A 21,035-nucleotide genomic window follows, 5' to 3' on the forward strand; every position below is an offset into this window, starting at 1 on the left:
CAACCGTGGCTGTTTGACATGGAAAGTTACTGTTGTCTTATTCAGATGGTGACAAATAACCATCTTTGGCAGCATTCATTATTTCCTTCCTTGTGTGCACATTGATACTTATTTAACACTTATGGAAAGCAATTACAATTTATAAACTTTGGCATAAGTTATTGAATATCTACGTATAGATTCTTGAAACCAAGGACTTGGCACTAAAACTTTTATGTACTTTGACAGATGCAACATGAATCCCGTTTCCTCATATTGTTGCAGAGTTTTCTGCCATCTACTTCATGGCTAGTTGGCAAAATTGTTATCTCCTTGGAAGTAGGTGGAAGGCTAGTAAATAGAGAGGCAAATACTGAGTGCAGAATTGCAAAAGAGAAAAACATTTAAAGACTGAATAGAAATTACAGCTTTATTTTTACTTTCACTATTCAGAAAATCCTTCCTTTTCACATGTATCTAGTTCATTAGCCTGAGGATTTGGGTTCCAAGTAGAAAAACATGATGGTAAAAACTCAGTTTGTGAAGACATCAACCTTTTGTTTGGACATTAATCCCATGCAGGACTAAGTTTATAAAGTAGTCTTCATGACCCACCTTTCTTCCTCTCTAGCAGATAGAACTGAAGCAATGCTGAGGAAGCCATTCCTTTGCATCAGAACACTTAGCTGGTACTGGCAATTTACTTCCAGTACTATAGGTAGGCAGCCATCTCTGATGACTAGACTCTGACAGAGGCGAATAAAGGATGAAAGACAAAGCAAAAAGAGAAATGTCACCTGTTCTCTTAGTGTTGTTGGGGGATCAATTACCTAATTACTTTAATGCTCAGATTATAAAGAAAAGTTGTTAGTGAATTCAACAGGCGATTTTTGCTTATAGTTTTATTATGTTCTACTTACCTTGTGTGGAGTTGAAAAATACTTTGAGGGGGAGAGAAGATAATGAGATTCTAAACTTAGATACACATGCAAATTTAATTTTACAAGAGCCCTTTTAGAAATTACCATCTATAGAATCCTAGCATCTATAGGAATGGGTGTATGAGAATATTACATATGTGCATACATGAGAGTAACAACTAGTAATTGTTTTGGTTAGGGAGATCTACACACTTGTCTGTAAAAGGCAGATAGTAAGATGTGTCAGCCTCCTGTGCTCGGCATGACGATTCCTTCAGTTGTTGTAACAGGAAAGCAGATTAAATGAATAAATGTGGTGGTGTTTCAGTTTACTTGATTTATGAAAAGCAGATACTAACCTGGATCATAATTTGCCAACTCCTGGGCAGAGAAAGGTAGTGTCAGAGACTGGCTTTTGTATGGAAAAACTATGACTGCAGGATTAAAAACAAATTTTCCATGATGAGACTGTGGATTTTCTTTCTTAATAGGTGAACATTATACCATTAATTGCCAAGGCAGATACAATTTCTAAAAGCGAATTACAGAAGTTTAAGATGAAGCTCATGAGTGAATTGGTCCTCAATGGTGTTCACATCTATCAGTTTCCAACAGATGACGACACTACTGCCAAGATCAATGGTGCAATGAATGTGAGCTCCCCATTGAGTATAATCTGTTCTGTTTGTAAAAATAAAGCTGTGTTCAGAGTAAGATTGTTGCCACAGTAGCCCCACTTACTGAGGCTTAGCTTCCTGAGGTTTTAGTTATTATTGTAGAAATAGAAAATGGAAAATTGAAGTTTTCAGTTGTGTGCCAAACTGAACAGCATGATGAAATCGTATCACAGGCATTGTACCAAATGACATCATCAAAAACAATGGTGATTCTAGTACAATAGTATTTTTAAAGAGACACAGTCATGTATTATTAAGTCCTTATTGTCCCATTTGGTCATAAGTTATTAATCTCTATGGTACCTAATTTATGAATGTCCATAGGCATGCTGAGTAGAGAAAAGCATACTGTCTATAGGGCTGTGCACAGGTCATACCCTGAGGCATCTACTGGGTGTTTGGAATGTACCACCCATAAATAAAGGGAGACCCATGGAGTATATTTTCACTTATGTTTCCCAAAAAGACTTCAAATAAGGTGAAATGTCAAAAAGTCCCGTAGAATAAATATTTGATGTAGAAAAACAGATATTGAGTGTTTTCCTTTTTCTTGCTTTCATCTGAATAAAGTAATTCATTGTAAGACTCTGGTTTACCTTTAGTAGAACCATATTTAATTACCTCAGAACAGTTCCTTTCTGTCCTGTTTTTAAAACATGAAAGGACTGTGCAGCCTCCCTTGGAATGCTTTAGACATTTGAGTTTGGAGGAAGAACTCTTGAAGTATTGACCCTCATCCTCCCTTATAGTGTCACCTGTACAAATGACATGCCTGCTTAATTTAGTGTAACTAAGAGGACTGAGTTCCGTATTTTTCATGAAGTTTCACGTTTCTTAAATGCTTTGTTGTATTTTGAAGGATTGTGAGTTTGAGGCTCATGCTTTTTGTGACAGTAACGTTTGGAGAGTGTTAACTTGTCTGTAAAATTTAGTTAGTAGTCCATTTAAGGGCTGCACTCCTAGCTAAATGCCTAACTAACATTCTATAACTGTCCGTTCTTTGTCTTTCCTTTCCCTTTTCTATGACAGAAGTTCTGACAAAGAAACTTAAGTTTATTTTGGCTTGTAGTTTGAGGTCGCAATCCATCATGTTCCAGGCGTCCTGGCAGAGGGGTGGACAGCAGCTGGTCACATGGGTGGGTCTCTCTGCTCCATTAAACCTTTCTGAGACACTCACAGATGGTTGTAAATCTTGTCACATTGACAGTGAAGATTAACCATTACAGTTACGATAAGAGGAAACCCTAAACTAAGTCTCGAAAATCCTGATCTTGTAAATGAGGTGATCTTGATTCCTGGTTTTAACTGCCTTTGTGTCTAATTTTATTTACATGCTCATTAGTAATTTATTGGACAGTTAAGAAACCTTCATTCAGCTGCTAAATAGTAAACATTATTTCTTTTTACATGAATCTTCCACATTTCAGGCCTCAGCATTAGACAGATTCATGCATTCCTAACCCCCGGCTGAGCTACTGCTTGGTAATCGAAGTTACTGTGCTAGCCTTTCCTACTCTTGGATCTAACCCCCATGTTCCTAGGCCAGCTTGGATTGCACCTCCCTCTTCTCAGTAATCTCTTGCTTTCTATAGCATTTACTACACTAGCATCATTTTATATTAGTAGTGTATGTGATAGACTAAATGTAAATGTGATATTATTTTGTATACTATATAACGTGTATAGTTTCTAAAACATCTTTGTTTTTTAAGGGGGAAATGTTGATGACAGTGTCACATGCATCAAAATTCTCCTTCTGCTTCTCCTTTTCTTTCTTCTCTTTTAAATTCCAAATAACATTGTGCCTTGTATGTGGAAATGCACATTAAGTAATTTTCTTTGTAGTGTCCAAAATTAACTTGTAGGATAATTAGTACATATTCCAGGATGAGTAGAATCACTTTTTAATTATTCTCTCCTATTTCCATCATTGATATTTTAGTCACTGATTTTGTGGTATAAGATGGTGAGATTGATGTTTGGTTCCTTTCCAGGGACATTTGCCATTTGCTGTGGTAGGAAGTATGGATGAGATACAAGTTGGAAATAAGATGGTCAAAGCTCGCCAGTATCCTTGGGGTATTGTACAAGGTAAATAAGATCGATGATCACAGAAAATGTATGTGTTGCCTGGTAACCTCAAAACTGAATTTGACACTTTGTTTGAGGTGATGGTTATTTGGACTTTAATTAATAATCAGAGCAATTGTCTATATAGTGCTTTGTTCAGTCTGTGAACAGAGCTTTCCTAGTCTCCTTGTGTCATACCTTGTCTCCTCTGCTGGTTACCTTCACACGGTGAGATGCATAGACATATACTTAGATCCAGTCAGTATGCTCGAGCAGGCTGGGGCATGCTCTGTGCAACTCCATCCCTAGTCCTCGAGTAGAATTATATTGAACGTAGTGGTGAAACATGATATGCAAATGAATTACTGTGTAAGACAGGGCACAGTAAACCATCTTGAAAATTTTGTTTTCTGATCAAAGTATTGCCACACCATTTTCAAAAGGAACTAGAAAGCCAGCTTAAAAAGGTAAATCCACTTATCTGGCATTATAGTAAACAAGTAAGTTCATCTACTTTTTACTTGCTTTTTATTTTACTGTTTTGAAGTTCTGAGATTCTGCTTTGCTTTGTAGTCCATGCTGGCCTGGAACGCATGTCTTCCTGCTTAACTTCTCTGAGTTTGAGGGGCATTATAGGCCTGTACCACCCCATATGGCCTTAATTCTAATGGCAGGCAGTTAAATGGAAATGTATTACTTGACTGTCACTAGCTTCAAAGTTTTTCTTTTTTTTTCTTTTTGTATTTTGACTGACATTTGGGGTGTTGATTTTGTTTTATGAAATGGTCTTACTGTGTAGGCTAGCTGGTTTGAAAATTACAATATCCTTGTCTCTGCCTCTGGAGTACTGGGATTTTAGGAATATGCCACCATGCTCAGATGGTAATAATTTTAATAAATGTAAAACACTGAGAAAACTTTTAAATTAATGAAAATGTAAAATAAATAGTATGGTATGCTTCTAGTCCTAGTTCCTTGGGAGGTTAAAGTCAGAGATTTCAAGTTTGATGCCAATCTATGCCATACAATGAAGCCTGTCTCAAACAAACAAATTTTAAAAGTTTTATTTTAAAGTCTGGCCACTATAATATGTCTATTTATAGTACTTTGGTGATTATAAACACAGAGTGACCATGCCAATGTATTACTGATTTTGAATAGTATTTAATACAAATTCATAAATGTAATGTTGTATAATTTGATCATTGTAGATCTTAGCAGAATTTACTGCTTCAGAGTGAAATCATGTTACTTACTGTTTTTAAAGTACTGTGTAAGATGTCCTGAGTATAGGACTGATAAACTAACAGTATATTAGTGAAAATATTTAGCTAATTTTCTTTTCTTTTTTTTAGATTTATTTATTTTTTATTCATACAGTATTCTGCCTGCATGTATGTCTGCAGGCCAGAAGAGGGCACCAAATCTCATTATAGATGGTTGTGAGCCACCATGTGGTTGTTGGGGATTGAACTCAGGACCTTTGGAAGAGCAGTCAGTGCTCTTAACCTCTGAGCCATCTCTCCAGCCCAATATTTAACTAATTTAACTTAATTAACATTACCTGTAATTTGGTATGTATAATGCAAGAGTTTCTTCCTTGTTACTTACGTATAACGATAGCAGCCATCACAACTGCCCATTTTGCTGTTTGTTATTTCATTTCTGTTTCATTTACTTGTTCACTTGACAAGCTCTAGTTGTGTCATGAACTAAAAACTAGCATTTTCTTTTCTTATTTTTCTCTGGCTAGTGGAAAATGAAAATCACTGTGACTTTGTAAAGCTGCGGGAAATGCTTATTTGTACAAACATGGAGGATCTGCGGGAGCAGACCCATATGAGGCACTACGAGCTTTACAGGCGCTGCAAACTGGAGGGAATGGGCTTTTCAGATGTGGGCCCAGAAAACAAGCCACTCAGGTAAGGAGGCTTCAGAGGAAGGCAGGACAGAGGCAGTTAGAAAGGACCAACCTGTCTTAAGTATCCAGAGTGATAGGAATGTATTTTGGAAATCTAGAAATTGACTCATTTGACTTCTCCAATAACTGATTCTCCTTGCTTCTGAAGATTATGCCCAACTCTAAAGGAGCAAAGAAAAAACAAAACAAAACAAAACAAGTCTATACAGCGACTTGGGAAGTTGTATCATGAAGCTTGCAAGTGCAAGGTCTGCCCGGACTATAGAACCAGTTCAGGGCCAACTTGAGCAATATAGTAGCATCTTGTCTCAAACTAGAAAGTACAGAAAGGTGGGCTGGGAACTTGTATTCAGTGTTAAGAGTGCTAGCATGTGTGAGGCCCTGAAAAGGAATAGAAAGTTAAGTAATTAGAACATGTGACTTTAGTGTATGAATAACTGAGATACTCCTCACTTTTTATTGCTTGTTGGGTTTCTGTTTTTTGTGTTTTTTTTTTTTTTTGGTGCCTAGAAACAGTAAAGCATAATTATTATTGTACAAGTCATATTAAATTACTTAAGTTTATTATTTGCTCTTTTTTTTTAAAGGAACTTTTGGAGTAACAGAAGCTTAGTCAAAAATATAACACCTTTTCCTTATGGGGGTCTGAGTTCAAAATTTTTTATAGTTAAAAAGAATTTTAGAACTAAAGACCTGTTCAATGACTAGACCATTTAATGTTTCTTTGGTAACTTTTCTTTTGTATTTTTTAATTTCTTTGGTACCTTTATATGGGGTTTTATGATATCCCTGGATTTTAAAAATGAACAGACACATATATAGAATCCTAATTCTTTATGTACTTAATCAAATCTGATTGGATAAAACACTCTAGAACAGTTTTGCAAGGGTAAATATGCAGTTGTCCTTAGAATAAACACTTTTTAAAAATTTCTATGAGAGTGAGGATTCCTTTTCCACTCTACTGTTGGTGTTCGTTAGTTACCTTAGCTGTTAACACTTGTTACAGAGTAAACACAATAGGAAGGAACAAGAGAATATCCAATCATTGTTTAGATTTCAGTTGACCTTGTGGAAGACTTAGTCATAGATGAAGTTACTTTTAAATTTCTTTAGTGTTTCAGTTTCTCTAACATAAAAAATTAAGAATTCTATGTGTTTAACCCCTTCCACCAAATTAATGCTGTATGCTAATAGTTCTGATAAGCTGATGATTTTCTGATCATATTATATCTTTACTGAAGATTAACCATTTCAAGTTGACTTCCCTAGTGTTTCCCAGAGAAGTTTTTGCTTCTCATTTCTTCCAAGTCTCAGGGACAATTCAGAGGTCTGTGTTTACTGAGGAGGCAGAGATCCCAAGTGAGAGCAAACAGGACAGCTATGAAGTATCTCCAAGAAGAGAGATCCGGGTTGCCTGGTGGATTCATCATCAGTCACCTGTAGATGACTAAGAAATGCAGGGTCAGAATTTCCAGGGATGGAGCCTAGGAATCTACAGTTTAAAATGTTCCTTCAGCCAGTAATTATTGTTTATCTGCCATCCATCTGCTCAGCATGATAGCTACTGGGTATGTATGCACGTGGGTAGACAGCCGCCGTACCCTTGCCCTTGTAGTACCCAGGGGCAGAGTGTGAAGAAGGTATTTGGCCTTGTGTGAACATGAGATAATAGGGTGGGGCAGCCAGAAGTGGACATGGATATACTAAGCTAAGAGCAGACACAGCAAGATAGAGGCTTGGACAAGAATGGCAACAAATTTATTAGTATATACAATTTTAAGGAGTTATTGAAAGATTGGTTTGAATATGGGATGCCAAGAAAAAATGAATTAAAGGTTACTTCAGCCACCCAAGAAACAGGGCAAATGGTGGTCATTGACATATGCAAGATAGGAAAGGGAGAAAGGTTAGTGGTGGGGTTATGGTCAGGAAATTTTGAAAATGTTAAATTTAAGAAGCTCATTAAGCATTCAGAATGAGTCTGGAATTTAAGAGGAAGGTAAAGCTGAGATAATAATTTAGTAGTAAATATTGAACAGTACTTGGTAAAACAGTAAGTGGTTTGAATAAACTGAAACTTCCTATATATGCTAAATGTGGACACTACCCACTGGGCTACACCTTCTGCCCAAGTGTCTACTATTTGTAAGGCTCTAGGCTAAGTGCTGGTGTTTCGTATAATTCCACCTGTCCTGGAGTTAACAAGCTTATAGACAAGGGATGGCAAAATTAAATTCTTAGTTGTACAATAAATTTGAATTGTGATACATTCACTAAAGGAAAGGTAGACAGAGTATGAGATGGAGGGGGGTTGTCTTAGGTTATGGAAAATTAGGAGAGTGGAAAAACCAGAACAAAGCCCAGAAGGAGAGGGCAGCCCTGGAGGTTCCTGAGAGGACAAGAGAGGGGAAGTGGACCCCACTGTATGGACAAGTTCTGTCCTTCTAAGCTGCTCCACTTAACAAGGGAGGGATTTCTCTAAACCAAATTCTGTATTTCTTAGACTGAGGCAAACTACTGCTTATGTTAACTTAGTCATTTTGTGAGCTTGATATAGAAGTTCATTGTAGCCTAATATATACAAAGCCCTCATTGTTCATAGTTTCATGAAGTTACTTTCTGTTTTCTGAGGACTCTTTCCCATTTAATTCTTCTTAATTTGATTGGAATGTAAAATCTGTATTATGTCAACTTAGCTACTAAAAGAAATGTTACATGGACCTGTTAGAGTGCCCTTTATTTCTTCATTGCCAGATTTTCAGTTTGTTTTCCATTTTCCTCCTATTTCTAGTGGCTATACTATGTCATAGTTGACACTCTTATCTACTATTGTTGTCATGAGGTGTAAGCATAGAATATACACTTAGAGTTTTAATAAACTGGTATGTACATATACATAAGTACTTTTTTTGAGACTTGAAGTCACTATGTAGCCTAGCTGGCCTGGAACTCTTTGCATAGACCACAAAGATCTGCCTATTTCTGCCCAATAAGTACTAGGATTTAAGGTGTCCCTACCACACCTGACTTTAATGTTTTTATATTATTTAAGTTATATGAAATATACTTTCATGAAAATTTAAATGCCCAAGTTTAATAATTGTAAATGATCACATCTAGGCTGGTTTTACAATTAATTTATATGAACTCTTCATACAAAATCACTGTCACTGAAGTGTACTAGGACCTGTAGTTCTTGTTTTGTGATGACTCAAACTCAGGCAAATACTGTACCCAGTTTGTTGAGATAGGGTCTCACCATGCAGTACAGACTGACCTGGAACTTGCTGTATAGCCAGGCTGGTCTTAAATGCATATTATTTTCCTTCTGTCTCCTAGGCACGTGGAATACAAATATGTGCCCCATCTAGCTAGGTCCCATAGTTTTGAAAGGAAGATACATATAGTATTGTAGAGTTTCTTAACTGTCTGTTTAATTATACTGAAATTTTATCTTTGGAACTCTGAAGAAATGAGTAACTGTGCATTTAATAGACTTGGAAGTTCATTATGTTTATTTGAACTGTACAAGTAACAGCATCTCTATGAAAAGGCTTGTAGACTTGAAGACGTAAGAACTAAGAATTGGCCTTTTCCCTATTTGCTTCAAGTTAGCCAGATCTTCGATAATGTAAAATAATGCCATTTCATACTCATGACAACAGGCTAATTTGATCCTAGAGATGGGAATAGTGTACAGGAACTTTTCAAGTTTATTTAACAGTGGTTTGTTTATCTCCTAGTACTAACTGTACATACCATGTCCTTCAGGTCTGCTAGGAGTTTCTGTAGCACCTTAGAATGATGCTACAGATCTCTAAAATTAGAGTTGGCCCCATGATATATATGCTGGGAAGTCAGAAGTAGTATGGTTCTGTGGGAAGCATGCAGGAGCAGCACATCTCTGTCCTTTGGCTGATCTTAGCTGAGGCAGACAGATCTAGTGTGGTTGGGTGTGCACTCTAAAGAAGTCAGATTTGGTTCACATGCCAGCTTCCAGCTTTGCAACTGTGTTAGTTAGGTTTGCTAAACTGTTGTTTCTTCCCCTGGGAATTAGAATGCCAGTGCTTGTTCTTCAGGTCTGCTGTGTTTGAAACATCTCTTGCTGGTGGCATATATTCATTAAGGTTTAGGCCTTTTCTCCTCACTAGTTGCATTTATTTTCTTCCTGGGTGTGTGTATAGATAAAGTAATAAAACATTATTTTAAATGTCATTAGAAGTCAGGACATTATTATTTAGATGTTATAAAAGACTTATCAATTCTACCTGCAAAATGGAGTGAAGTTTCTGAAATTTGTCAAAATAGCTAATACATTTAGGAGCTTCTTTAAAGTGAGACACAAAAACCAAAAAGCTTAATACATGTAAGTTGCCTTCTTGGTGTTTGAGGCAGCCATGTAGTACTTAGGGTATTTTGCTCAATGACGTGTTTTGTTCTTAATGAAAATGTTCTTACAAATGTTTAGGATATGATCTTAGAAGACCTGTGCATAACTTAAGTCTCATTCATGATAGCTATCATGCAGCATTTCTTACTGTTTTCTTTCAATTTATTGAATATTAACCATAACTCTTAATTTAAAAATAGTATGAATTTTAAAATCCAGGTATATTCTTTTTCATTTTTTAAATTTAAATTACAAACATGACAATCCCAGTTCTCTTCTCCCTCCCTTCCTTCCCTACCACCCTCCCAACTAAAATCCTACATATCTTATATCCTTTTTTCTAATCTACACCTGACTCAACCTTTCTGCTCCCTCATGTCCTCAGCATCCTTCCTTTTCTTCCCTTCTCATTCTCGTAGCTCCCTTCCCCCTCTTCCCATGTTCTCAATTTGCTCAGGGGATGGTGACCCTTTCCCCTTCTCCAGGGGACAATGTTTGTCTCTTTTAGAGTCCTCATTGTTTACTAGTTTCTCTGGCAGTGTGGATTGTAGGCTGGTAATCCTTTACTCTATGTCTAAAATCCACATATGAGTGAGTACATATCATGTTTGTCTTTTTGTGATTGTGTTACCTTGCTCAGAATGGTTTCTTCTAGTTCCATCCATTTTCCTGCAAATTTTAAGATTCCATTGTTTTTTTTCTGCTGAGTAGTACTCTATTGTGTAAATGTACCACATTTTCTCTATCCATTCTTCGGTAGAGGGGCATCTAGGCTGCTTCCAGTTTCTGACTATTACAAATAGTGCTGCTATGAACTTTGCTGAACAGCTGTCCTTGTTGTATGAATGTGCCTCTTTTGGGTATATGCCTAGGAGTGGAATTGCTGGATCTTTTGGTAGACTGATTCCGATTTTCTTGAGGAGTCACCATACTGATTTCCAAAGTGGCTGTACAAGTTAGCACTCCCACCAGCAGTTAAAATCCAGGTATATATATTTAATGTCTCAAATGCAGTAGAGATTTCTGACTGACATAATAGGAAAGTGAATTTGTATTCTCTGGTAAACCTCAGGGTACTCACACAATAAGCTCAAATGGGAGAGCTTAGCATTTTTGATATATTGGAAGGTTTATTGTTTTACCTCTGGAATTTTACAAGTAAGGAAATAGTGCTATCCCTAGAATTCCAGGACAGTCTTTGTTTGGTTAGAATTGTCTCCACTTATGAGAAGTGCCTGTCTCTAAAGAAACAGTTAAGAAGATACTAGTGTCTAGATAGCTTTGCTGGATAGACAGGTAACAAAGAGGACCAAAGATCTTGTGCTTATTTTCAGTATTTGTGATCTATTAAAAAAGAGGGAGAGACAGGATATAAATGGCTTGTAGGTACTTTGGAAGGACCAGTACATTGAGGAGGGGAAAGCCTTCACGGGAAGTTGCATTTGTACTTGGCCTCCAGAGCTAGAGGAAATAGAGCAGAATCCGCTTGAGAAGAGGGCAGTGACATCAGAAACTAGTGAAAACTCAACATGTAGGTGTGTTTTAAGGACAGTGAATTACTTAGTTTAGCCAGAACCTAAGGGACTCACTTGATTCATTAGCTGAAGAATTAATCTGGAAAAATGGGACAGATTGTAGGGTTTTGTTGTTGTTGTTGTTGTTGTTGTTTTTTTTTTTCTGTTGTTAAAAAGAGGTGTGATCTGGGGCTGGAGAGATGGCTCAGAGGTTAAGAGCACTGACTGCTCTTCCAGAGGTCCTGAGTTCAATTCCCAGCAACCACATGGTGACTCACAACCATCCGTTATGAGATCTGGTGCCCTTTTCTAGTGTGCAGATATACATGGAACCAGAATGTTGTATAGATAATAAATAAATAAATAAAATATTAAAAAAACAAAGAACCTCAAGAGGTTTAAAAAAAAAAAGAGATGTGATCTTATTCTACAGATGGTGCAACTGTAACTCAGGGAGAAAATCTAAGGAGCTTTGTGGTTTGGGTGGAAATTCTAGGGAATGACCAGAAGAACAGAGATAAGAGGAGCTAAAAGCCCTGAGATCATTAAGAAAATTTCAATGGTGAAGGCAAGAAATGTCAGGAATCATGATATTAGGTATAGTAAGCTGTCTGCAGAAATGGAAAGAGGACTGAATTTTGGTGATGTCAGCTTCACAGATGCCCTGCCTTGGTGCTCAGAGATAAGCAAAGTGGATAAGTCATTTGACTTCATTACTATAGTGTGTAGCTAGATGCCAATTAACAAAGATTGGAAAAGGGGCATGTTTGGGATAAAAGGAGAATACTTGTGAAGGACACATTTTTTTTCACTTCTTATTTTTAAATCAATGTTAGTATGCTTTATTTGCTGTGACACTGAAAGCCTTTCATCTGATACTGTAGGCAATGGCATATTCTGGGTCCTCAGAAATGATTGTATGTGATAAAATCAGGCCTGATGTGGGGCATATAAAGTTTTGCAAAACTGTTATGTCTTCTTTCTAACATAAGAATAACACAAATAACTTTTTTAGTCTTCAAGAGACTTATGAAGCCAAGAGACACGAATTCTATGGTGAGCGTCAGAGGAAGGAAGAGGAGATGAAGCAGATGTTTGTGCAGCGAGTAAAGGAGAAGGAAGCCATTTTGAAAGAAGCTGAAAGAGAGGTGAGTGTGGTTCAGTGTGATTTGTAGTTATTGTTTTAGATGGTCTATAAAATTGGAGGGTTAATCTTAAGATTGCAATCATTCTTTGAAAACTATAGTCTTTAAATATAGGCTTTAAAGAAATTACAACCTGAAATCCAATTAAACTTTTAATCTTTGGAGCAAACATTCTTCCATTAGGAACAGTTTAGCAAAGACTTGTAACTACTAGGTTACTAAGAAATTTTCTAATACTATAACCAGAAACATTTCAACTCTGGCTTTTAAAGTGTTTTTGTTGTTAAAATTCCTTCCCTAGGAGAAACAAAGCAATGTCTACACCCCGCCCCAACAAGGTCCCAACAACAAATTGAGGCACAGTTTTGCCAAAGTTCACTCTGTAGAACCAATGAATTTATTGGGCTTCCTTACAGAGTCTAGATGAGGAGTAACTTAGAGAGGTGGGCCACTTCTCCCCCAACTGGCCACACCTGGAAAGTCTTACCCAGCAGGGATGAAGGCTTCCCTGGAAGCAGCATAGTTGAAGCCCCTGGCTCTAGTCTTCTCTTGCCTCCTAGGCCCTCCCCCAGGCCATGGGCAGAGTTGCCAGGTGGTAGGAGCAGCTGGATACTTAGGGGAGAATCTGGTGCCCTACTCAGCGCCTCTGTGCAGGAATGTAAATCATAAACCCAGCCCAGCTGGTTATCTTTGGCAAGGGGCTGCAGTTGAACTCCTCAAGATGTTGTTTCCAGTAGTTGCTGTTGCTATTTATTGTAAATAGGCAACTGTGAAGGCTGTGAAATGGCTTTCTTTACATTTGCAATCAGACCTTATGATTGGACTACAGAAGCTTACAAATTACCCTGTCATAAGAATGACATACTAGTCATATGAATGAATACTAGTAAATTCCCTGTAAAGTTTTTTTATTTTTCCTTCTCATTCTTTAAGTAATGATTTCAGTTTTGAGTAAGTTTCTCTGTTTTCTTTTGTGCAGCAATGTCCTTGTACAAATGTGTATCCATACATGTGTGCAGTCAGAGATCAACTTTGGGTGCTGTCCACCTTGGTTTTTGTTTGTTTGCTTATTTTGATGTAGGATCAGAATTCCAGAGAGCTACATGTCTCCACTCCCCATTGCTGGGATGACTTAGCGCAGATTAACATACCCAGACTTTAGCAGGGCTTCTGGGCATTGACTCAGGTCTTCATGTGTTCACAGCAGACATACTTCACTGATGAACATATCTTGAGCTAGTTGTGAATGAACTGTCAGAAACACAGACACAATGAAGTGTTTCCACAGTGTCAACATGTATTGAATAACAAGTTTGTAAATAAAAATAAGTTTCATTAACTACAATGCCAAGTAATTCCAGTTCCCCTTGATAACCGGCTATTGGCAATCTTAGGTCCTTTTATTACAAACTCTATTACTAGTATTAACTCTCAGATTACACAATTCACTGCATACAATAATATGTGGTGTGTGTGTGTGTGTGTGTGTGTGTGTGTGTGTGAGAGAGAGAGAGAGAGAGAGAGAGAGAGAGAGAGAGAGAGAGAGAGAGAATAAGTAGACTAGAGAAGGGCTATAAAAAGATACCATTCCTGGGAGGGGGTGGTCACTGCAGGTGGTTAGATAAGTCATTAGAGAACACAGAAACTGCTCAGGGTAGGCAGAACCTAGACATCATAGGACTCTTGAGGAGAAGCACTTGGCCTGCTCTAGATATTTACCAAAGACACAATGCAGATGGATGGATGACTAGAAATCATTGGCACTGCATCAAGCAGTGAGGACTTTTTTCAGCCCCTTGACACATCCACTGTGTCAGATGACAAGTTGGTAGGTCACCACCGTCTCAGTGTTAGTTGTCCTTTTTATAGAGTTCAGGTGAGAGTGTTGGACTCTGTTGTTCTGGCAATTGTAGAAAGGATTTATTTGGGCGTATGGTTTCAGAGTGGGCCTTCATAATGACAGGGGAGGATTGGTAACAGGTGGCCGGGGCAGGAAGCTAAGAGATGACATCCTTAATGCAAGCATGGAAGAGAATGAGCTAGAAGTGGGGTGAGGCCATAAACTGTCAAAGCCCTTGCCTGGTGACATTCTTCCTCTAGCAATGCTGTGCCGCCTAAATGTTCTATAACCTCCCAAAGCACACTGCCAGCTGGGGATCAATGTTTAAATATTCCCATGGGGGGATCATTTCTTATTCAGACCATCACAGGTCATGACTTTGTACTTACATGAATAAGTCCTTTATCAGTCTGTGCCTCATTGACACTGGCTGATATTTAAATTCAGCGGGCATCTCCAGAGGGGTTTCAGATTCTTGTGCTCCCAAACAAGGAACTGAGCAGGGGCAGTTGCAGCTGAACTGTATATATCCAGGAATCCTGATTGGGATTGGTAGAATTGGTTTATTGTTTCTGGTTATATTTTCTGTTGTGTGTTTATGACTGGGTAGGTAGCCAAAATTTAACCTTCTTTAGTGCTAAAGTCAGTCAAGACTCTGGGGATTACTCTTGGGAACTTAAGAGGAACATCTTGGCTTTTGTAATGTTTCTTCTACCGGTTGCATGAACTTTGTCCATAAGAATGGGCCAGGGTCTTGCTAACCTTGTGGCTTCCCTAAGAAGGGATGTCTCCTTCTACAATGATTCTCTTTGCAGGATGGGGCTGGTTAGTTTCCAGTCTCTGGGTTCTTCCTGCTTATCAGAGTAGTAGGGCTCTTTTAGAAGGGTCCCTTTGCCTCCTAGGTCTTGCCTGACCCTAAGAGGACAAGAGTCAACATTTTGCCTGTATTTTTAGCCTTCTTATCCTTATTGACTTAGGCCTCCAGGCTATGGTTTTTGATAAACCCAGAGGATGTTTCACCTTTCTTACAGAGTGGGTGATAGATTTGAGTTTTAACTTTTGTGTAACAGACAGACTTTAGACAAAACAGATTTTTAACAAACAGAAGAGAATATAATTCTGTTGGCTAAACATAACTTTTTCTTTGTCAGTTTTTATAAATGTTACCAAGAGATGATCAGTGTCCTAAGAGGACCCCTTTGATTAAAATAGAGTTTTTATATCAATGTTGATTTTTGCCTCGGGAATTATCATAACCTTTACTCATTATACATGTTCCATTGTTAAGTTTCATCTTTCACAAACCTCGCAGATAACATCCTTTTTATGTTTGCAGGTAACATCCTTTTTATGTTTTTTTCTCTCTCTTGCTTATTGGTTCCTTTTTATGTCACTTAATGACATAAAGAAAGGAAAAAATGAAAACATTTACCAAATTACAACCATAGGATGATGTGATCTAAAGTTACCTAGCCATAAAACTATAGTTTTTGTTGTAAGACCCAGGAGACTGTTGCCATTGGGTTCTTTTCAAGACTCTTTCCCTCTTTGTTCCCTTGGTTTCACATGAGTTGGAGAGTTTTGAAATGTTAACATTCAAACAAGAGCTGGCCAAGAAAGCAGAGCTTCCAGTGGCCTTGGCCCATAAACTATCTTGTATGAGCAGGAAAGAAAGTACACAGAGAGCAAAGTCTTTAACTATAGTGTGAGATAAGAATTTGGGGTAGATAGCAATGGTTACTTTTTCCTGGAGGAGGAAGGAAAGAGGAAGGAGATGTGGGCTAGACAGGACTCAGCATGGTTGTCTTCCTTATAACACACATAAACTTGACCAGATGAACCACTGTTGTGTGCTGCATTGTGTCCTGGAGTGGGTATTGACAGGAGACAGAAAGTTCTCTCTCCTCTCAGATCAATTGTTCTTTTACCCAGAAATAAAACTACCAGAGAGGAAATGCTTGTTTTGAAGAGTCACCCTCTGACATTTTCAAACTTAAAATTGTCTAATGGTTTCTATGTTATAATAGGGTCAGGTTGTACTTATATTTATTCTCTATAGAACTTTGAATCGTTGTCAAGTATATGTTAAAACAAGCTGTTCCCAGAAATGGGATCTGGTTTATAGCTTTTATAGAAGTTGAGGTTGTTCCTTGGGAGAAAAACAGCCTGGTCATAGGGAACTTCTCATTTACCTTTTCATCTGCAGAGTGGACCTAGCTGCAGGATGCTGTAGATGTTAGGATACTATTCAGGGGTCAGGTTTCTCTGTCCCCTAGCTTTTAAGTGTATCTAGGTCAAACTTACCCTAATGTTTTGAATGCATCCCATAGGGTGTCTGTTGAAGAGAAGGTAGTTCTGATTCCCATTTGTAAGGGGAAGGACAATGAATCAGTGAGGTAACAGTGAGGTCCTTGGCAATTTTCTTCTGTACTTTTGAGTCTCTTATTTTATTGAGCATGATTTTTAGGATCTTTCTTAAATAGGCTTTATGAATAAAATGTAAGGCAAGGCAAGGCAAGGCAAGGACATAAAAATGTTAGCAAACAGTCAAAAGTTTTGCTCCAGAGGCAATGGCTTTTTATGTATTTGTCTCAATCACATAAAGGAACTCTCTTAAAGTTCCCGTGGCAGTTGAAGGCTTTTACTGGAAGCATGGGTAGTGGTATAGATGAGTAGGATGAGGGACTGGGAGGGTACTGTGGTGCTAAGATGGAAACCACTCCTGTGTGTGTGCTGCCACATAGTGTCAGTTATGGGAATTGTGCTTTGTTTCACAGCTTCAGGCCAAATTTGAGCACCTTAAAAGAATTCACCAGGAAGAGAGAATGAAACTTGAAGAAAAGAGGAGAATTTTGGAGGAAGAATCAATATCTTTCTCTAAGAAGAAGACTACCTGTGATCTGTTCCAGAGCCAGTCATTTATGGCATCAAGTAGCAGCATTAAGAAGGACAAAGACCGAAAGAAGTAAGAGTCCTGCTACCCTGTTCCTGTGGCCCTGCCCCTCCCCTTTGGCTAACTCTGTTTGCTCTTCTTTCCCCCTTCCTTCCTCCTTGTCTGCCTCCTGCTGCCAGCACTAGAGCAGCTTTAGAACAGAGGCCTTCTCCTTGTTCTTCACTGTCCTCTCGGCAGGTGGAATCACCTCGCATGTCCTAGGTCTTCGTGTTTACCAGAATTAAGGAATGAACAGAGTAAGACACTTGCATATGTGAAGCTCAGGTGGTTTCTGTTATTTCACAGCCCTGCCACGGTTCTGGTACACAGCTGATATCACAAGTTATTTGGTATTTTATGTCTCCCTGGAAACTGCATTTGATGGAGAATCACAGAATTAAATATCTTATTAATAAAACTTAATTCTTAGGCTCATTTTAAAAGACTAATTTTACTGATCACTGACTTTTGTGAGATTTTTTATTTTAATAAGAGAATCAGGCTATCAGCTGGCACTCCTGTGCTTTGAAGTCAGAGCTGTTGAAATCAGTGATGGACATAAAGATGCAGAGGAAGGGAGAGAGGGCCACAGCTCAAGGGGGTGGCTTGAATAGCGATTGGATGATAATCTAAGCTTATAGATTTAGGATATGTGTTACAGTTACCAGTTTTTGAAAATAAGTTTATTTTCCTTTTTGATAATTTCATTCTGTACTCTGTATCCCTTGTTTTATTCTTCCTACTTTACATATCCTTTGTCCACTTCACTGTTTTTACTGTCAAGAAACCTTCCATGCTTTGTTCATTGTGGGTCTTCTGCTCCACTGGCCCCTGTCATAGGAGGACGATGTTCCCTGTGTCCCTCACAGAACAAGACTCCTGCTTCTGTGAACTCAGTGCCTACATTTTGTGTAATTATTTGTTGAAAGAAAGAATGTATAAAATAGATGTGTTTTGAATGCAGTATTGGATTTAAGATATAAATTATAAATTCAAGTTATTACTATTTTTACCATGCTTTGAATTCAAAAGAGCTCTTTTTACTTTATTATTCCTTCATTGTAATCTAGTTTAACAAAATAAGATCCCCCAATTTTCTCATATATTTCTCCCAATGAAAGCTGTCATTCTCCTTCAGAGTCATGCTATTGTTTACAAAGTCAGACAAACACATATATTCTTTTTTCTTTCTTCCCTTGTATCCTGATACTTGGGATTGAGCCTACAGCTTCCCTTACGGTAGGTGGCACTCTTACTGCTGAGCTTTATTGCAGGCTTTTTTTTTTTTTTTTTTCCTTTTTTGAGATGGGGAGTCATATAGTCTAGGGTGGCTTCATACGCTTTGTGTAGTTGAGACTAATGCTGAACTTGTGGTAGTCATTCCTTTCCCTCTAAGAGCTGGGATTACAGTGTGTGCCACCATGTCTGGTTCTAGTTTATTCAGTGCTAAAGGATCTAATCCATAGCTTTGTGCACCGTTTACCAGCTGAGCTACATCCCATCCCCAGCTCAAGCACAGATTGTAAGAGGTCAGGACTAAAGACAATGTGGCTTGCTGTTTTTTTGTTTTTTTGTTTTTTTCACAGTCCCATAGCTACATATCCTATATGTGCTGACTATTTGCTCTTCCTATAAAAGCTTTGTGAGATTGATGCTTTTGATAATTTTTGCTGGTTATGTTGTTTTTTAAATTGTTCCATTCAAAAGATTTTTTTCTTTTCAGCTTCAGTTTTATGTAAAACAAGAGTTCCAGAGCACAGATGTCATCACAATCAAAAGTTATCTGTATGCTTTGAGTTTTGGTCTTTTTGCCTTATCACTAACTCAGTTATCTAGCAAAGGACTAAAGTTATTCACATTTATAGAAGAATATTTTCACATATAAGGCTGATCTGCCAGTCAAAGTGTGCATTTCCCACACATTTATTGTTAGGAATCTGTAAGTTGCTAGTTTGTTGTGGATCTCGGTCTACTTTCCTGCTGCCAAATTGTCACTTTACTGCGTTTTGGTATTCTAAATAGCAAAGGGTTATTGCCATTAAAACTACAGAACTCCTTCATGTTACGAATATCTGATTGTATTTTTATTCTGTCATGAACTTATTTTTTTGTTGTATATTAAACAGAAAACACCGGAGGCATATACTTCAGAGTGTATTACAAAGTTAAAGCTAACATCAATAGTAGAAAACTTTAAAATATTTAATACAGTGACTCAGTTATCAATATCCTGAGGTTTTATGTCAAACTGTATAACCTTGTATGTGCCTTGTGTATTGCTTGATAAAAATTTGAAAAGTTAAAACATTTGAAGCTGGATTATCATTATTTTCCTATATCATAAATATTTTTTTAAATGCTGCCTTTCAGGGACTAAGCAAGTTGAAAGAAACCTGGAAATTGTATCAGAGCATCTGAATCTTAAATATATTAAAAACTTGACACTTCACAGTTCAGGAGATTTTTCCATTCAGTGCCTTAATAGTCCTAGAGCAATGTTTATCTTTTCTAATGATTATACGTATATATGTTTTCATTCTTTTGTACTTGAATATCCTGTATTCTGAATAAAATTGATATTCTTGACAAATCTACATATTTCCTAAAATGTGTTTAAATTGCTTAATTTTTTCTTTTTGATTGATACATAATTTACACTTTGATGCAGTAGAACATGGTATTTCATTACTTTCCTATAATATGTGTGGTCAAATCAAGTTAATTGGCATACTCATCAACTAAATAGCCATTTTGTGTAAAGAATGTTTAGAGACCTCTCTACTATTAAATATATGTATTTTTATCAGCCATACTTTCTATACTGTATTGTAGAATATTAGAAAATCCGTCCTATCCAGTTTCACCCCTGCACTTTGTATCTCCACCTTCCCTATAACCTTCTCAGCCTCTCCTAATCACTGTTCTTTTCTTACTCTTCTGAGACCACACATGTGAGAAAGAACATGCTGTATTTGTCTTTCTATGCTTGACTCTGATGACTGAATGGCATCCCATTGTGTATACCTGTACTGCATTGTCCCTCTGTTCATTCATTGATAGGCTCCTGACTAAGTCCATATCTATCTAGAGTGTTGGGAATAATGCTGCATTAAACCTGGGACTACACATGTGTCTTTGGTATACTGATGTCTTTTCTACTGGCCATATTCCTAGTAATGGAACTACCAGATCATAATATAGTTCTATTTCTGTTATTTTTTTAGGAAGTTGTTTTCATAATGATTATACTCATTTATATTTTCATCAATAGTATATGAAAGTTACTCTTTCTCTACATTTTCACCAACACTTATTAATTTGATGATTGTCATTGTAAACTACCTATATCATCACTAACATTTTTTTAGTGATGATCACCATTCTAACTGGAGTGAGATCTCATTGTGGTTATGACACAGTTCTTATATACTGACTGGCCATTTATATTGCTTTGAGGTCTGTGTGTTCATTTTTTTTGTCTGTTTTATAATTGGATTTTTTTTTTTCTGTAGAGTGTTTTTGGCCTTTATAGTTTAGTCCATTTTTGAATGAGCAGTTTACAATACTTTCTCTTGTGCTACAGTTCTCTTACATCTGTTTCATTTGCTCTGTCAAAGGTTTTTAGTTTGGCATAATCTTATTTG

The 21,035-nt window shown here is 37.4% G+C and overlaps 1 protein-coding gene across 3 annotated transcripts in view; it reads left to right on the forward strand.

Annotated features, from left to right (window-relative positions):
• The window catches only part of Septin10 (septin 10), a 53,423-nt gene extending 33,438 nt beyond the window's left edge, over nt 1–19,985 (forward strand). For 2 of the 3 annotated variants that reach the window (XM_027388337.2, XM_027388336.2), the window contains exons 5-11: nt 1,391–1,552; nt 3,571–3,667; nt 5,400–5,568; nt 7,124–7,138; nt 12,490–12,622; nt 17,237–17,424; nt 19,115–19,985. In XM_027388337.2, coding sequence (XP_027244138.1) covers nt 1,391–1,552; nt 3,571–3,667; nt 5,400–5,568; nt 7,124–7,138; nt 12,490–12,622; nt 17,237–17,424; nt 19,115–19,130 — 780 coding nt within the window. In that variant the 3' untranslated portion in view covers nt 19,131–19,985. The remainder of the gene's footprint in view (nt 1–1,390; nt 1,553–3,570; nt 3,668–5,399; nt 5,569–7,123; nt 7,139–12,489; nt 12,623–17,236; nt 17,425–19,114) is intronic. The other variant, XM_027388338.2, reaches the window with a different exon arrangement.
• The last annotated feature ends 1,050 nt before the right edge of the window (nt 19,986–21,035 follow it).

Source organism: Cricetulus griseus (genome assembly GCF_003668045.3).
Source record: "Cricetulus griseus strain 17A/GY chromosome 1 unlocalized genomic scaffold, alternate assembly CriGri-PICRH-1.0 chr1_1, whole genome shotgun sequence".
NCBI classification, from domain to species: Eukaryota; Metazoa; Chordata; class Mammalia; order Rodentia; family Cricetidae; genus Cricetulus; species Cricetulus griseus.